This window comes from Mycetomoellerius zeteki, unplaced genomic scaffold (assembly GCF_001594055.1).
Source record: "Mycetomoellerius zeteki isolate Tzet28-1 unplaced genomic scaffold, Tzet1.0 scaffold106, whole genome shotgun sequence".
Lineage (NCBI taxonomy): Eukaryota > Metazoa > Arthropoda > Insecta > Hymenoptera > Formicidae > Mycetomoellerius > Mycetomoellerius zeteki.
In genome coordinates, this window is record NW_017255975.1 from 2,462,038 (window position 1) to 2,481,627 (window position 19,590).

General features: G+C 33.2%; 2 protein-coding genes and 1 pseudogene across 8 annotated transcripts; 2 read left to right on the top strand and 1 right to left on the bottom strand.

Moving 5' to 3' along the window:
• Window positions 1-25: 25 nt before the first annotated feature.
• LOC108724257 (RNA-binding protein 1) lies at window positions 26-13,902 on the top strand. Of its 7 annotated transcripts, XM_018450563.1 has the most exons (7): window positions 26-173; window positions 2,923-3,139; window positions 7,004-7,096; window positions 8,341-8,388; window positions 8,587-8,634; window positions 12,432-12,518; window positions 12,812-13,902. In XM_018450563.1, the coding sequence occupies exons 2-7, from the start codon at window positions 2,931-2,933 to the stop codon at window positions 12,813-12,815; spliced, it is 489 nt and encodes a 162-aa protein (XP_018306065.1). In that variant the 5' UTR covers window positions 26-173; window positions 2,923-2,930; the 3' UTR covers window positions 12,816-13,902. The 7 variants fall into 7 exon arrangements, with proteins under 7 accessions (XP_018306065.1, XP_018306085.1, XP_018306057.1 ...); XM_018450583.1 differs by lacking the exon at window positions 8,341-8,388; XM_018450555.1 differs by lacking the exon at window positions 12,812-13,902 and having other exon boundaries at window positions 12,432-12,525.
• Window positions 10,458-11,078, top strand: LOC108724254 (uncharacterized; annotated as a pseudogene).
• A 248-nt stretch (window positions 13,903-14,150) lies between the features above and the next one.
• On the bottom strand, window positions 14,151-18,735 carry LOC108722767 (SET and MYND domain-containing protein 4). The gene is made up of 8 exons (XM_018448057.1): window positions 18,478-18,735; window positions 17,663-18,048; window positions 16,830-17,373; window positions 15,962-16,287; window positions 15,505-15,713; window positions 15,173-15,297; window positions 14,885-15,094; window positions 14,151-14,552 (listed from the first exon to the last, which is right to left on the bottom strand). Exons 2-8 carry the CDS (start codon window positions 17,964-17,966, stop codon window positions 14,231-14,233), a joined length of 2,040 nt encoding a protein of 679 aa, XP_018303559.1. The 5' UTR covers window positions 17,967-18,048; window positions 18,478-18,735; the 3' UTR covers window positions 14,151-14,230.
• Window positions 18,736-19,590: the final 855 nt, after the last annotated feature.

The following is a 19,590-nucleotide window of genomic DNA, read 5'->3' on the forward strand; positions in this document are numbered from 1 at the left end:
CAGCACTTGATAGGAAACTGATGAAGATGGAAGAATAGGATGAACAGGTCGATGTGTGCCAACAGACTGAAATCGACGCCATTTTACTTTCAGTGTAGTTGTGGCGTGGATCTAACTGATCTGATTCCAACCGCAAACGATTTTTAAGCAATTTTGATAGAACACTCTCATAGGTAAGTGTGAATTTTTGATCATCAATTCGTTATGCAGAGCGTTGAAAAGGTTTCGTTCGACTGCTTGACGTTTGTTGGAAATTCCGCATGAGAGAGTTACGTGGTGCTACATAATCAACAGCGCTTAAGACGCTTCCTCCATGGCGGGAAGCCGGAATGAAAAGCTTTTGACGATATATATCGTGAAATTTTTATGGATCGAAAGGCGAGGAGGAAAAAAAGAGGAGACGATCTATCTTGGAATTAATATTCGTTTCTATATCAATGTAAATACACAAGGTCTGTTTTTGATTCCACTAGACTACAGTAAAAAACATTGGCTGCGTTCAGCAGAGAAAGCAGCTTTGCTACTTAATATTCGCAACGCTCGCGAGCATCATTTCATCCTTATCGTTTTCAAATATTAAACAAGAATGAAATCGAGGGGGTAACCACTAATGTAATCGTGGGACAGAATCCTCGAAATCATTATAAAATTCATACGAATCTCTATGTATAATCCAATAATTACATATGCAACCACGAGAAATCATTGTATAATATTAAATAAAATCGTATATTTTACCAAATGACTTCATATGTAGTGAAAAAAATTATTTGTGATTAGATGAAATCATGTAATCTTTGGGACAATATTTCAACTAGTGGTTACCCCCTCGGATGAAATGATGCTCGCTAGCGTTGCGAATGTTAAGTGGAATCCCCAACTGTTGTAAAAGTCTTAAGTACGATTGGTTTATACAATTACATCCAATGAGAAACTAGGGGCAAGACTAATCACATTAAAGAATTTTACAACAGCTGTAAAATTCCTTTTTCTGCTGTGTATCAATCATGAAACTTTATTCCTAGGATGGAAAGTGAAAAGTAAAAATTTTTACCATTGAGGTTGATAGAGAAATTTTTCACTTTTCATCCTAGAGAGAAAATTTCATGATTAATACCCTGAGCTCAGCCTCTCTTTTTTGCTTTTGCCAAGTCAAATCAAACTATATCTATTTCTACTTTAAGTTCCAAAAGTGTACACTAGTTCAGCATCAGAAAAACAAACCTTTAATTTTGATTTCGATTCACAACCAACTCTTCATCTTTTTTTAGTTCTAAGAATTAAAAAACGTGAAGAGCAAATTGAACCGAGATTAAAATTAATCTGCACCGATGTCTTTCTACAAATGAACTTTAATCTCAGTTCAATTTATTCATTTTTCTTCTAATTCTTAGAACTAGAAGAATTAAAAAAAGATGAAGAGTTAGTTGAATCAAGATTAAAATTAAATTGTACTGGTGGAAATAGGCATGAAATGGGCATAATTGATATTGATATAATTTATATATTTAATACATTATTAAAAATTAAAAATTACATAGTTATAATTATAATGAACATGTTGAAGATGTTAGGCTTGATGATAATAATGTTGTTAATTTGTAAATCTCGCCTCAATTTCATTTATAAGTATAATAATTTGACTTTATTTTGCTTTTTATTCACTTATTGAGAATTTATTTATACATGTGTATTAAGAGGATGCTGGAGCCGCCTGTATTACCGATAAAACTAGCATTTTTGACGTTTTTTTAATTCCAAATTCGGTTTCAATCTCATTTTCTACATTTATTATATTCACTCATTTATTGTATTGAATCTTAGAATATAATAATTAAACACTGGAAGTGTCATAGCTTTAAAGAGTACAAAACCTTGTATAGTGCAAAAGTGTATAGTGCAATCAAAGTCCTTCATTTCGTTTCTTTTCAAAAATGAAAGTCCAATTGATTTTCTTACGCTTTATGCATTATGTAAAGATCTGTGCCCCGTCCTTTACCTTCCACCGGCAATATTGGACTTTAAAGGCAGATGAATTTGAATCTGTAAAAAATAAGTAAAATTTAATCCATCTTCTAAAAACTTGTTCAAACTTTTACAAGTATGCAAGAGGTTTTTTTTCAGATTTTCATACAATCCAGAACAATATAAAAGGATCGAATACCCAGGATGATACAAGAGCGAAAATTTCATATTGCTGATGGAAGGTTAATTGGTATTCTTCTTAACTGAAAGACTTCCGATTCCCAGAGAAGGGTCTGAGCCAGCCAGAAACAAAGTTATTTAAATAGTATACAGAGTCAATTGTATGAAACAGAAGAAGCAAATTCAGTAAAAAATCTCTAAAAATAGAAGTAGAACAACAGACACAACCATTGCAATTTCATGCAACTTCGTTCGACTCCGAAGCGCAATTGCTCCACCTGAGGCATTATTTTGAGACTTTCCTCCAACATATGTCCATCCTAAGGCCTGTTCTTTTTAACTAAATTCTTTCCTCTTTTTTTTCTCTTTGTATTGAAGGAAAGAAAAAAGATTAATGGTATAAAAAATTTAGTTAAAAAGAACAGACTTTTTTTGTTTTCTTGCTACAATACACATGAATCGATTGTCTGCGAATCTTTGACAATTTCGAAATTTTAATATGATTGTGTTCCAATATGCACGCAACATAAACTGTAATTTTTTCAGTATTGGCAGTATGTATTGGAAACGATCTATAAAAGTACATACATATTGTGTAAAGTTAGGCAAATATACGCAATTTTCATCTATCACAAGTACATAAATAGATTTTGAGCAAATAAGGATAGATAGATATTGGAGATACTCACTACATTATTTGAATTGACTTTTAATATATATGTTCAAAATATCGAATAAATCTTTAGACTGTTTTATTTATAATACGTTTGTTTTCAGGTTGAAAAATGTCTCGGTATCGTGAATGGGATCTGTCTTGTAAGGTTTATGTTGGTAATTTAGGCAGCAGCGCCAGCAAACATGAGATTGAAAGCGCATTCAGTAAGTATGGTCCACTAAGAAATGTGTGGGTAGCTCGAAATCCTCCTGGTTTCGCATTTGTGGAATTTGAAGACCCGCGAGACGCTGAAGATGCCGTAAGAGGATTGGACGGAACGTAAGTTTGAGAATTAGTAATCCTTATATTATGTACAATCCATCTTTATGTATCAAGATACAAAGCATTCTGAAGATTACGTTATAGATCATTGAGGGGTTGGTCACTGAGATAATTTTTATACAAAGGCTAGACAATTCAGCGGCAATCTAAATGAAATTTTGAGTAAGGTACCTTTTAGTAAATCTAAAAGCTAATCTTTAGTATTCTCAGGTACCTTTTTATTTATGCTTAATTTGATTAGTCGTAAAATTTTTAATTTAGCACTAAGTTGTGAGATCGTTTAACAAAGAGTCTATGTTACTATTAGTGTTTTTTAAAATATTTTTTATTTTATAAAATATCTATTAATATTTATATTCAATTTATATTATTGTTTTGTTAGTATTAAAAAATCTTAAACGTTACGAGTAGTCTAACGTCGTTGTAAGCGCATTCTGAATACAGGCCTATGTACTCATATAAGGTCTTAATAATCTTAGATGAGCACAGTAAATTTGGAAAAATCTCGGGTAATCTAAAAAAATATGACATAATTTTAAATACTTTAAGGTAATCTTGGGTAATATGAGGTAATATTTGATAATCTGGAATAATTTGAGGTAGTATTAAGTAATCTTAAGTAATCCAAGGTAATTTAAAGGTAATCCGTATCAAGGTAATTTTTGTACATTTTAATCGCTAGTGACCAACACCTCGTGGATTATATTAATTTTTAAGGATGTATATATAGTTTCTACGAAAAATAACTGAAATTAGAAATTTATACTTTCCATATAAAAATAAATATTATATATATGTATATACATATATATATTAACATATATATGAAATATTCATAAGATCAATATTTTTAATACAATTTTGTAGTGTAAATGAAGGTGTTCCCATTTTATCTTAATTATTTTTTTAAAACATGTCTACTTACATAATTTTTAATTGTTAATATATACAGGTTCTAAATCATCAAACTTTTTATATTTAACTATAGAAAAATTTGTAATTTTTTTTCATACACACACACACACACACACACATTTTATTAAAAAGTACATATAATACATTCTTAAAAAATACATATAATACATTCTTAAAAGAAAAATGTGATCATAGTAAAAAAGAATGTTAAATAATAAATCTTATATAAGAGATAAACTGATTACGGTTGCCATTACCACTGCAGACTTATCGGTTTATTAAACAAATTTCTGGCGGATGGAGCAAATCTGTCTAACCACTATGAATTTTGACGCGCAATTAAAAAAATAACACTTTAAATTTCCTTTTAAAAGAAACTTTTTTTTTTTTTTTTTTTTAGTGTAACGAAGCAGTATTAATTTTGATGGGAATGAAATCTACAAATCAACAAAATAATGAGATCTTTGGCAAAAGAGCCATCGATCTCCAACAAAATATATAATCGAAAAGTGGCAATCGTGTGAAACGAATAAGACCTATTCTGTACGGATACAAAAGCTGTACGACAGTACAATGATATTGTTACTGTCGTTATTAAGGGGATTCTAAAGACAATTAGTTATATTGAAAAAATAGCACTTACACACAGATGATTTACGTGTCTTCTTCTTCTTCTTCTGCTGGCCAGTGGATTTCCAATTCCTACATAGGAATCAAAGTACCATGCTTTCGTCGAAGACCACTGGGCTGCAAAGGCCACTCAGTCCAGGGTACCTATCATGGAACAAAGTCGGAATGGATTCCGGATCGAAATTATTCCGTTTTCCCCAGAAAACACAATAGAAATCTAGGGAATAATTGATTGAATAATTTCGATCGGAATCCATTCCGACTTTTTCCATGATAGGTGCCCAGTGCATAACCTCTTCATACTTCTCTAGTACCTCCATACTTCTCTAGTACCTCCATACTTCTCTAGTACCTCCGCTACATACAACACAGCTATAGAGCAGCGCATGTCGTCAGAGCTCTTTTATCAAATAAATATCAAAATGAAATTTCTAATTTTTCTTGAGCATAAGAAAAGAATTTCAAGACGTTCTTAATAATTCCACGATCATAATCTACCATAATATATTCAAAGGAAAAAAAGGTGTCTATAATTTAATCGAAATTAGGTAGCTCCAATGATCTCCTTTCATTGATTATTTTCTGGTATGACCACATAATATGGTTTATATCCTGAAGTGTGACACCACATTTACATGCAGGGTTTTTTATCAACCCGAGTTTGAATTTTCTACTATTTGTCCAAGCGTACCCCGTTATCATACGGGTAATCATCCCAAATTTAGGGTATCAATCATGAAACTTTTTCCTTAGGATGAAAAGTGAAAAGTAAAAAATTTCTCCATTAACTTCAATGGTAAAAATTTTCATTTTTCACTTTCCATCCTAGGGATAAAGTTTCATGATTGATACCTCTATCCATATTATAGATTTACGTGTCGTTAACACATTACCACGTCAATGACCTCTGCTACACGGCACGCTTAATCGGGTTTAATAACATCCACATAGTTAAGAAATTGGCCAATCATTCCTCGGAAGAATGGAACGACTATGATTGGCCAGTTTCATAACTACGGTTGTTATTAAACCCGATTCTGGGTGCCGTATAAATTTAATCATTGTCTCACTCATGCGCGCATATTGGACTAAGCAATGGTAAAGGTCTCAATTTCAAAATTTCTTATCGTTCTCAGCATATACTCCACCTCATAGACACATATGTATATACTTTAATAGAAAGGATTTTCAAATCTAAGAGAGGAAAAAAGTAATTATTATACAAAAATTACGATTTAGTCGGTAATACAGTGGCTTTAGGATCCCCTTAAAGGGATACTGGAGTGACCGCCAAACTTGATCGATGTCGATAGATTTTTTAAATTCCAAGTAAAAAAAGTCGATAATCGAAACGAGTGATACCTTTAATTCATTTCGTACATTATCGTTCTGTCTCACTCAAACACATACATCTGTCCTTATCTAACATATTGCAATGCCATCTCTTGCAAGATCGAACACTACTGCTAGACAATGGCTGCGTTCAGTAGAGAAAATTGATCAGTGATTCTTTACTGATTGGTTCTTATATTTATAAAATAAATAAATATGTGGTCAAAAATTAAACGGAGAAATGTAAGACATCTACCACAAACGCACGATCTTTATTGGCGAAAATTATCTTTACATAAAATTAATCGAATTTACATATATGAGAATATAGACGTTTCGGCCTCAAATTAGGCCATCCTCAGTATAATCGTCAGAAATATAGAAATTACATAACCGTGTTCAGAGTCAACTTATTAAAATATACGCATTATAAAAATGTAGTACATCTTATCTTATCTCTATATATAAAAAAACGCACGCTCGTTCTTTCGATTTCAATTTTTCGTACATTTGAACATGATCATCGAAAATCATCCTATGCTTCGGTCATTACAGTTCTTTTGTATAAGGAGTTGAATGAGCCAACAAAATTTCCAGATTCTAATGATAATGATCGTAATTAATATAGTGCAATAATTATTTTCTCAACAATTCGGTCACTCCAACATCCTCTTAAGAGTTCCAGAATAGAGGTCTAAGTTTCACAGTTTTCTAGTAATAATGAATCTTCAATTTATTATTATTAAAGCACATATGAGCAAATTTATAAATAATACGGAAAAATAAATTCTACAATTATTTATTATTTTTTGAAAGATTATTTACAATGTGATTATTGAGTATCAATTACTTATCTATTGTAATTATTTTTAAAATTGATCTTTTTTAGTTTTTGTCCAAAAGGAGAAAAAAATAGCTTGATATAACAAGATTATTATATCATAGTGTAAAGCTATATCAAGTGACATACTTTCCATCTTTCAGACGATGTTGTGGCACCAGAGTAAGAGTCGAGATGTCCTCTGGGAGAAGTCGCCGTGGTGGTGGCGGTCGCAGACCTGGGCCTCGTTATTCTAGGTAAGAGATTACATAGCATTTCGCAGCAACTTTACAGCGAAAACAAACGTTAGAGTTGTGACGCGGCTAAGCGTTCCTCGTCAACGTAGGTATTCATGGTGTAGAAGAGTTTCTCTCTTGCTCTCAGAGCAAGAGTGTGCTCTTATCACCAAAATGAACAATGCACGAGTCTTATGTTTCATCTCAGCGAATACTTTTTCGTGCACATCATCACCGCGAGAATCGATATTGTCCCTTTTTTATGTCTATTTAGGAATATCGATATATGTGTATGTATATACATATATGTATGTATATACACATACAATATACATATATATTACATCTAGTTTGCATATTTATATATATATATATATATTTTATACATCGTGTTTTTTTTTTCTTTCTCTGTGTCGTATAACTGGCTAATCCTCCTTCTCCTCGTTCACGATCGTGAGTTCGCAGTTTGAGATTGCCTCTTGTTCAAATTTAAATTAGGCCGCACAATGCCTCTTGTAGAGATTACACTGCTATAGATATTAAGTCTGCATGAATATGGTGAAAGGTTAATTCCGAGGATTAGCCAGAGCGCGGCTAAATCCACATTGCATGTTCGCGTGGACAGGGAAATATCGCATCATTATATATGTAAGTTTTAGTTCCTATATATTAAGGCAAAAGATTGTAAGGAATAAGTTTTATTTGTGTTTCGTTACTCTTAAAAATTAATAAAATGTATCAAGCACAATTAATATTAATTGTTTTCAATTATCATTTCAGAAATTAGCTTTTTGGCGCAATTTAAAGAATTTAAATATTAATGATTAATAAATTAAATCAAAATACAAATTTCAAAGTATTCTAGAGACAACATTATAAGTCATATATTTATTTTTCAATCAAATTTTTTTAATAATCTAAGTCTATAAACTTCTAGTAAAATTATTTTAATCTTTTTTAATGATGAAATAAAAGTTAAATAAAATAAATTATCAACAATTTTTTTCTCATTTGCTTATATAGACGATATTACATATATGAAACATATATTATCCCTTTATGTACTAAATCATTTTTTAAAGAGAGAGATTTCTTATAATCTTTTTATCTTAAAATTCGTACTCGATTGTCTTGGGTATCACCACTCATATCTTTTTATCTCTTTTGCTCTATATTTCTCTTTTCCCATTGTAACGCTCTTGTCTACAAGCTTTAGCAATCGGATTTATATACGATATATCCTTTTTTTTTTAACAAATTTGTAGGTCCAGGTCGCGCAGCCCCCGTAGGAAATCCCTTGGTCGTTATCCGAGGTAAGATTTTCCTGCTCCTCTTAGTTTCCCGTCTCCTCTTTACACATTATCTGTCTCGCTTCTTTTTCTCTGTTCCATTTTGCGGTCGACCGTAATTTTCAGGTGCTAAGACAAATGAAAATCTCTCAAAGCGTGACGCGAGGCGATCACCAGCAATAACTTAGCAGACATACATTAGTTATTTTTAATCTTTTTTAGATCCTGTTCGAAAAGTCCGCGGAGAACATCGATAAGCCGTTACTCCAGGTAATAAATTTTCTCTTTTTTTACTTGTTCGACAAATTTTTTTCGCTTCGCAAAAGTTTTCAGAAACTAATTTTCAGAATCCTGGCAAAACGGGGTAGTAATCAGTAGGTATATACACTATTGCTTGCAGTGTAGTATACATATTGCACGCAATATTTGTCACGAGATAATAGTCATACTCACTAGAGGCATTTAAGAACGGAGAACGATGATGGAATCGAATTAATCGGCAAAATTAACGAAAGAAAATAGAAACTTGCATTGAACTTAATAAAATTTCCAATTAGAAATCAATTTCGCTATTTGCTTTGTCACCGTTCTCTGTGTAAGCGGTCGAAACTTATAATTGGAAAACTAAGGACGTCTTAAAGAGTAGTCGATCACGATTTCGGCGAATCGTGGGTGCTCGAGCGGCAGTAAAAAAAAAAGAAAAAATATTATAGTACTTGATAGGCAATCGAATTGAAAGTGGGAGGACAAGACTGAACGAACTGTGCGATGGTAGACGAAAATGAGAAGGAATTAAATAGAAATAATGTGATAACAAAGCAGAAACAGGCTCAGTGAATTTCAGAAATGCGTGGTAGCAACGGGAACAACTAAACTGCACTTTGGCATTTCATATGTGAACTTTCGTATCGTGCCATTATCGATTTTACTTTTTACTTCAAAATGGGAGATCTTCTCGGTGTGTAAAAATCGCAAATCATAAAGGAAGTAAAATTGAATATATAACTTTATAAAGTTTTCATCTTTTTAATAACTTTATATAGATAGAAGATTACTAGAATTGCAAAGATAGATTTGTTTCTAATATTAATAGCAATAACGAATAATAATTCCTTATTGACAAAAAGCATAATATAAATTCCAGATTGATGATCGAATTAATTTGAATAAATTCTTGTTAATAGAGATATCAGGAAATTTATTATTCTTATTCTGTTGAGAATGGTTAATATCTTAATTTCTCAGGTATAAATATATTTTTGTTGCTTGTTGAGACTTGAAGGAAGTTGAGACGAACACTGCTTTTCATCACTTCTCATCGCACACGCACCGTGGCATGGATGAAGCACGCAGATGATTCAAGCGTACGGAAGTGAATCTGTGTGATCTGAACCTACAGCGTTTATCAATTCATTTTGATGAATATATATGCTTGATGCGTCGCGACGAGAACGTGGTGCGTACGGAAGCGGTATATACATCCATCACATATCTAGATATTCGAGTCGATCAGCACGGAGCACAGAGAGGTCCTCCCTTCTTTTTTTTTCTTTTTTTTTTCTTGTACGTACTCGAGTGGGCAGTCTAGGATAAAACGAGAACGCGAGAATCGATCGATGAAATCGGCGAGAAGCGAGCGCGCGTGCAATTGTAAATTTTGTTCTTGATTCGAAAATTCTCTTTTTTTTCTCCCGAAATGATGAAAGTTCGCGAAAGAAAAAAAAAGGAATTGAAACGTAAGAAATACGCGATAGTGGCCAGGAGTATGATAACGTTGATGATTATATTGCTAAAACTGACGTTTGCAGATTCTACCAGCGTCAGCTCCTAGCTCTGCTCGTCTCCCCGCCACTACTACCACTACTTCTACTACTACTACTACTACTGCTACTACTACTTCTACAGCCGCCGTGAAAAAAGCGTATTGTTACGCGAACAAAAAAAAAAGCAAATCGTCAGTCTCGCAATCGTCAATCGAACAAAACTGAACAAAAAATATGCCTGCCTGCCCACTAACTTCCCAACCAAGTCACCATCAGTCACCACCAAGTCACCGAGTATATAGGAAGCCGTCCGTACATCTTGTCACGTCACGTCACGTCGCCCGTCGATGTTGTGCGTTGTGGTGTTGCGACGTGCACACAGCACACAACGGCGCAACAACCGAAAACAACAGTTTCCGTGCGCCGTCACCGCTGCCGGAGTATCGCCAATGCCCGAGACTGCCACCTTCGGAAAAAAAAGAAAAAAGAGCCAAAAACATTGCTTTTTTTCCGTTGCTGTCCCCCTTCCCCCGTCCGCCATCGTGCACCGCAAAAAACCGTCTTGAACCGAAAACAAAAAAAACATTGTCCATCGCTCCACTGCGGGACTCTCCCCTTCGATCACCACTACTACTATTACTACTACTACTACTCTTCCACCAACCACCACCACCACCACCAACCACCAACCGACCAATCAACCGGGTGTTGTGATCCACCTTCTTCGACTCTTCGTCTCAGCTTTAGGGGGACGGCGGCACACATCGAATCAATCGCCAAAAACAAAATTTGCCACCGTAAGAAAAAAATGTCACCCACAACTGGCCACCACCACCAGTTTGTGACCACCACCAATCGCGATGCAAATTATTAAAAAAAATAATAAAAGAAATCGTCATACAGTAATTCTGTCCACCGGCGCGTCTCTCCATTTGACTACGATCGACTGTCTTCCCGACTGTTCGTCGTTTCGAGACCGACGTTTCTATTCTGCCACTACTACTAGTATTACTGCTACTGCTACTTCTACCACTACTGCTACTGCCACTACTCGTCGACATCACTTAGGAACGTGTGTTATCCGCAACAACAACTGAACGCGTGAGAGTTGCCGCCGAGAGATCTTCTCGACCTTCGACTCCTCGAACGAAATGATCACGCAAAATAAGCGAAATGATCACCTACTACACACCATCCCACCACCACCCACCAACCAACCACCTGTACATGTTCACATTGGTATTTCACCGATTTTCAAAGATTTTTTATCTCTATCTCTATTTTTTATTTTATATATATATCTTTTTTTTTTACTTTGTTACAATTCTTATTTCAAATTTGTGATCGTTTCGGTGAGGAGTTCTGTCTGATTCCATGAACAATTAATGCGTTTTGTCGAGGCTGTATAAACAAGAATCTCGAAGATATTGATGAAGAGAATGAAATTGTTTTTGATCGGATTTTTATAAATGAACAATAGATGTTTAATCGAATCAGAGAACTCCCAGCCAATACATATAATATAAATAAAATCTATATCTACATCGAGATATAACATTTATTGATAAAATTTAATGATTTTATTACTAAAATTAATCCTCTACTTTTTTTGTTTTCGCATTTGATTGGTGAGACATCATTTTGTATTCATTATTAATCGTGTCTAACTATATAATTTTTGTACATCACCTTTAGGTAAAATAGGAACTAGATAATTCTCCTAATTCTCTTACAGTTGCCTTGCGATGATTTTTCGTATCTGTGTTCCATCGCACCGCTTCACTCTATTTTGAACAAAATTTGATGTTATAATTTTACAAATATTTTCTTGCAAATGATAAATAAGTGATCATTGAAAAGTAAAAACAAATTGCACAAATATTTAAAAATTAGTAAATGATTACTGTAAGAACATTAAATTAGCAATCTACATTTATTTTTTAGTAATTTAAAATTTGAGAATAAAAAATTAAGATATAAATTTAACAATTAACGTATATTAATAAATGAATGATCTTCTAAAAGAGTAATAGTTGCGGTCAAAAATTATTTGAAAGTAACAACTAAATTAACAAATATTATTTTAGCAATTAATTGTACTAAATAATCGTTTGTTTATCGTAATAATATAATTAATATTATTTTTGACAAATAACATTAATTGATAATTTAAGATAGACGGTGTCGATAATTACAATATTATTTATTTGTAAAATTTGTAATGGAGTGGAACGTAATACGTTCTAATAATCTCGTCTGCTATGTCAAAATGAAAATGATGTCAAACTGCCTTTAATTTTTTAGATCGAGATCACGCAGTCCCCGCAGAAGATCGTTGACCCGGAGCCGCAGCCGAGATCGCCGCTCACGTTCGGATTCCCGTGACAGACGGTATTAACATATTGCTAATTAAAAGAAAAAAAAAGAGCAAAATTTTCATTAAAAATAAAAAAAATAAAAACAATAAAGACATACAACGAGAACACTTTACGTATTTGGTATGATTAGACAGATTTTAAAAAAATCCTCCATTATAACACCACAAGAATTCCACGTTTGCGCGCCATAAGAATTCATCGCAAAAGAGATATCCTCTTTTGCGATAGTAACAAAAAAAGAGAAAAATATGTTTACACCATGATACCCTCTTTTGTCTAAGCTTTGTATTCTTTATCTAATTGCAGTTAGATGCTAAAAGTTCAAGAGAGAAAGAGAAGTAGATAGAAAGAGAAAGAGAGAGAAAAAGCGGATCGACTTTATATGCTGGAGGGAAGACAGAAAGAAAAAGAAAGATAAAATGAGAAATTTTTGTATGTACATAATAAAAATGGATTGTTAATCACACATACATATTACACGCTCGCGTTTGAAATTTATGAGCAATTATAAAAATGCGACGAAAAGTAGACCAATAGACATTTCGATTGATTTCATGAATCACATATTTAGTTTGTAAGCTACAATCTCCAAGTTTCGACTATATGTACACGTATACACATACATAATATATTATGCACAGTATATTAGCACATTATATGACTAGGTGGATAATTGTATGCCTATATGTTTAATTAACATTATCAAGATATGCTACTTAAAAACAAAAAAATAATAAAATATTACAAAAAAATCTAATTAAAAGACATTTGATGGATACATTGTGGAACAAAATTTAATCTTTTTTTCTTTGTTATACGAGTGTGTCATCTTTTGTCTGCTAAACATGAATCCGTTGGCAAAAGTTTATCGCCAAAGATTTCTTCGTGTTGCTTGAAATTGCTTGAAATCTCTAACAATTTTTGCACTTGATAAATATATTCGAACATAGAAAAGAGAGAAAGCACAAATACTGAATGTAAAAAGTGCAAGCAACGCAAAACCTCAACTTGATAGCCAATTTTTGCCAACGGATTCAGCATGTAAAAATACGTCTGAAACGGTTATTCACACTCGCGTTGCAAAATTGTGTTTCTTAGTGTTATTATCATTAATTAATAGTTATCAATGGATATTGATTAGATATTATTTTCCACCACATTTCCAACATAAAATAAATTGATATTGATTAGATAATACTTACATTTGAAGGAAGGACGGGAAGAGAGCAAAAATTGTTTTGTTATTTTGTACTTGACTTTGTACTTGAATTTGACAAAACAAAGAAGTTTGTGAATGATAATAAATAAATGTGTGAAATTTTCAGCCAAATGACTTTTTTTCTGTGTATTGCGAACATGACAAGAAATTTGCACGACTGTCTTTTTTTACATCAGTAATGAATAATAATAATCAGAAAACGACAAGTGAGTATTACAAAAATTAAATACATAAATATAAATATGCATTTGTGTATGTGAACGTATGTGTGCACCAAAAAATTATTGTAATGCAAGTTTTTTTTAAAGGAAAATTATTTTATATTTTTTATCTTCGATAAGATTCTTCGATAATTTTGTATACATTCTGATGAAAGAATTAAGACAGTAACTTAAGATTAATCGAATTTGTTACACTTAACCGCGGAAGAAGTTTGCGCCTTTTTATTTTGCAATAGAAAGATTCTATGTAAATTTGTATAAATTTTTTATAGTTCCACGATGAGACTAGATATAAGCTGTATTGCCTAAAGCAAGAGAGCATAATCTGACCCCCTCCTGACAGGTGTGATAATCTCTGATGGGCAATGCTAGAGTCTCATCCAGTAGCTTCAAAATCTCCAGATATGCTTTCAATGCGTGCTCATTTCGGCCTTCTTCGAGATTCATCGACGCGACTCTGAAAAGTGCATCCGTATCCTGTAAAGCTTTCAAACCCTTCAGAATGTTTGTGCTTTTGCCACACTTCGCACATCCGATCATGAACTCATTCGTGTCGCTTTTGACCAACAATACGTTACCACAGGACGGTCCAGTCTCACATTTAAATCTGGAAGAATAAAGCGATGTAAGATAAATTAATATGTCTTCAATAAGATAGAGTAGATGATTTGAGTATTCAATTTTTTTTATTGTATATTTAAAGGAAATATTTTTTATATTACTCTTAAAAATTTTTTTCATATTTGTACATGTTAACAATTTTTTATTTAATTATTAAATAATGAGAATAAGTAATACTAACAATTGATGCAAGTCAATATTTTCATTACAATCTTATATATTATTAGTATTTATTTCGCACAATCAAAAAATAATCAAAATGTCAATTATATGTACTCGAACTTAATATTAATATCTCTAGAAATCAATAAATTATACCTGAGTACTGTTGGATCCAGTTCGTCTAGAAGCGGCCAATGTCCCGAGCACGCCTCGCAATTACAATCGAACCAATATTGTATCCTTAATTTTCTTTTTCGTTCACTCTCGGGCATGGTTGTGAAGATAGGACCATAGTTTTCAGATATCTCTTCACCTGCGTTGATTGTGCGAACAGCGCGAACAATCATTGTGGTGCCGATGAAATACCTCGATTAAAATTTTTTAGTTTAAAAATCTATAGTTAATAATAGTTTAACGACAATGAATAAAGCGTTTATTATTTACCGAATTACACCAGGATTGCACGAGTGATTTAGCATTGCAACCGTAGGATAAACACCACCGCCTATGAACACACTTTTGGTCTTAGTAAGTGTCTTCTGTCCTTTTGGCCTTATCAATTCTGAAATCTAGAAAACGAGCGATGCAGTGATTGTGACAAATGCAACCAGTGAGAAATGACAATGAAATCGATTTGATGGTTTCGACGTCGAATCGACATCGAATCGATGTCGATTCCATTATTATTTCTCTCTGGGAATAATGCTCGTTTTCAAAATAATAATAATGAAATACAATCGAGTGAATTGTAATGTTACATTATGTGTCGTCCTTACTTCATGTGAGTTGAATTGCAATAACTGCAAATTGTGTAATAGCAATCCTGCGATAAACAATTCCTCGTCTGATAATCTACTGTCCGCTGAATCGGCGGTTTTCACATTTTCCGGCAAATAATTGCTGGATCTTAACAATCTGAATAACCAGTTCGCCATGTAAGCCCTGTGAAAAATATCCTCTGGCAACCTTCTGTCTTCGTGAGTAACTATTGAGATACATAAAACAAAATATTCGCAAAAAGAAAATAATGTATACATTTGAGTTCATTAATAAGAAAGAGAAGAGAATCAAATCTTAAAAAAAAAGTTCAAAGTAAAAGTTCTTGATAATTTATTAATCAAAGGAAATAAAAAAATCTAGCGAGATAGTCTCATGTAAAAAAAAACCATAACTGATGAAATTAAGTATGCATGTTCGTGTAATCAAAACGATCATTTATATTTTTTCAGTTACCTAAATTATAGAAGGTATTTATGTAATCGTCTCCTCGATATGGATTTTCCGTGGAGATCTTCAACGCATTTCCGGAATCCCTAAACTGTTCCTTCAGCCTCATAACTTCTTCGAAAGGTCTCTGCATGATCGCCCTTAGGGCCAGGAAACACGTGATCGAGGCTTTCGAGTACCACAAGGCCGGTAACAATTTGCACTCCTGCGAGTGCACTTGGGCGTCCGCATCTCTGCAGCGGCGGCTGCAGTAAGCGACGCAGCTGTAGGTGCGACAAGCCGCCGGTGTTGGCACGAATATCCTCACGAAGCACAGGTGGCAATGTGTGAGCCTTGAAAGTCGAACGTCGCATACATTTTAGTCGTGACAATTTCGCGTAACCGCGATTTGCGATAAACAGAGGGAAAAGAAAAAATAAAACAAAATGGACCAAAGACAGCGAAATAAAAAAAAAAAGATTACGCGATTTGTAACCGAGAACTATATTCTCGACAATGGCTATGAAATCTTGAATTCATAAATCTTTGATTTTGCAGGATCTAAATCGGAAATTATAGCAAAATCATCAGCAACGGTAGTGTGAATAAAAGTATTAATAATTCTCTGCCGGCAATGTTGGATTTGAAAGGCATAAAATTTAAATCTGTAAAAAATAAATAAAATACAATCTAATAAAATAAAAACTTGCGTTGCTAAAGTTTACACAAGTATGTAAGAATTTTTTCAGATTTTTATACAGTCCGGAACAATATAAAAATCTGCATTGAAGTTCGAAAACCTAGGTTACGGACGAAGGATGAAAATTTTACATTGAAGATAACATAACAAGTAGATTTCCAAAAATATATTCCAGCATATAATGCTTCAATTTACCTTGTCTCTGCTAGCAGAAACGCACAATGTGATCGTTCAACAATCACGATTTCGCCGGGTGTTATCTTCCTGGTCGCCACGGCGTGTCTACCTATGTCACCTCCATCGTCCTTAATTTCCACCGCTCTACTGCAGGCAGGATATATGGGATTCCTGTCTTTCTTAGGGATAAGTCTGTCCTCCAAACGCGCGTTGGACTTTTGCTTGCTATGAGCTCGCGAAGGATTCTTCGTAGCGGCTTCGTTAAGTCGTTTACCTTTATCCATCACCGCGAGCATCATCCTGATGTCCGTTTCGAACTTCTGCCTACGTTCCAAGGGTATCTTGGCGTCGTCCAGAGCCTGAAGAGCCCGCCTAAATGCCTCGATTGCCTCATCGTGCCTTTTCAGACCCAATAAACACCTGGCCCGTCGTTCTTCAAGTTTATATAAAAGATCCTTCGAGTAACCGAGTAGTGAGGCCTCCTCGATGTCCTCTAACGCATACTCATGACGCTCTAGGTGGTATAACGTGGCCGAGCGATTCGCCAAAATAATACTTAATTCTAAACATTTAGACATTTTATATTTTCAGAATCGATAATCATGATAACATGAGAATGATGTAATTATTAATCAAGTAACACCCGAATAATCACGATAGAGATTTTCAAATGAGTTATACCGAGATACGACGGCAATTTTTTTGATAGTATAGGCACATTATAATCCAGAATATTATTTCATTTTCTTATTAAATTATTATATTATATAATAGTGTACTAATTACAAATATTAATTGCAGATATTAAATTACGTAAACGTAATTATATACAAAATTACACGTGTCTATACCTGTTGGTGACGCTAGAAGAGCTGCATTCGAATACGTTTCCAAGGCCTTCGTGAATTCACCGCGACCAAAAAATTGGTTTCCGATGTCTTTCAATCGAATAGCATTGTCACGATCCTTGACCATAGGTTGCTCCACCTCCAGGGGTAATTCATATGCTTCGGTATAACTCAAAACAAAAGCCACCCTCTCAGCGTCCGATTCGAGGGCGGAAAATTTCTTGAAATCTTGCTGGCGAATTGCTTTTCTTACCGCTAATAAATTCGAACGGAAAAATCCACTGATTTCCGTCTCATTTCCCAACATGATATTTTAAGTATTTTTCTTTATTATTAATACGTGACAACAATTAAAAATTAGATGCGTTGGACATAATGATACTAGAACACTTGAATGATTTTAAAATGATAATATAATTTATATTAATATATATTTATTTTTTTATCAAATTAAGAAGAGAAATATTGATTACAGATTTAATATCTATTTATTTACAGTTTATATATTAAATATGCAGAATCATATTTAACAAAAATTGATTAGAATTATTAGTTGAAACACATTTTCTAATTAAATAAATTAAATTAATAGTATTTCTTTTAATATTAATTAAAAATTCAAAATCATTTTGGTAATTATTATTAAGTATTTATAAAATGTACACTTTTTTTATTAATATACACTTTTATATCGTTCCCCGTCGAATCTTTATTAATTTCTCTCTCTCACGATCAATTCTCTCTCGAATTAATTTCTCGACAAAGTCACGCATAGAGATAATGTGAAATTAATTAGAACCACTAATTGAAGAACGCACTTCATAATCCTGAGCGATGTTTCGAAGTTACTAGCTTCTGGTGGCGTGTCTGACAAGCGAAAACTGGGCGCGGCTATTTCGGCGTATGCTATTTTGAGATACTTTCGATCCAATGTGGATGCTTATGTCGCGACAGGACGGTAATGTCTTCCTCATAAGCGACAACGTAACTTCACCAATATCCAGATTAAAACTAGATCACACTTGTTGTTACATTTCGCTCTTTTTAGATTTCCAAAGCCATGCATGTTTCGAAATATATAATATTTATATAAATACTCTCTCTCTCTCTCTCTCTCTCTCTCTCTCTCTCTCTCTCTCTCTGTTATTATTCCGTAATTATTTCGTAATTATTCTGTAATTATTTCGAGAAGTAGGGTGAGAATTTGCAAAAATAAAAACGCAAATAGTATTGATGATAAAGAGTATATTTGTTAATGCTGTCATCCGTGTCGTTACGGATAAACTGTCAACTAATTAAACGCAGACTACGTTACATTATCGCTACGTCAGCTATCTTAACAATATATACAAAACTCAGGTTAACGATGTACAAAAATAGCGGATATAGAATTTATACGAGACGAGAGTTGATTGATAAATGATCTCGAGTTATGTCGGTGTCTCACGATGATATTACATTGATAGTAATAATTGAAGAAATCTCTCTTTGCACATTCTAGGTGAATACTTTTAAGTTACTAATTTCTTAAGGTGGAAAAAGGAATTTTTGAGGAAAGATATCGATTTAATATTATTATTGTGCAATAATATCATATACATTTCTTACTCCGCAACAGTATTTAATAATAATATTATCGAGATATTAATATTAAGATAATATTCTGCAATTTTTTATACGTTATGTATTTTACAATAATATCGTTATATTTCTGCTTTTTTAAAGCCTATTCTACAATGTGCTTTTTGTTTTCTGTTTCTTGCTTTTTGCTATTTTTTACATTTTGTCTTTTTGCTTCTTATCCGATTTGTTGTTTTATGTCGCCCGAAATAACGAATTTCGGAAGAAACAGGAAACACGTAACAATTGTCGATAAAACGGTTGCAAATGGGGGAAAAGTAAGAGGTAAAAAACAAGAAATGGGAAACAAA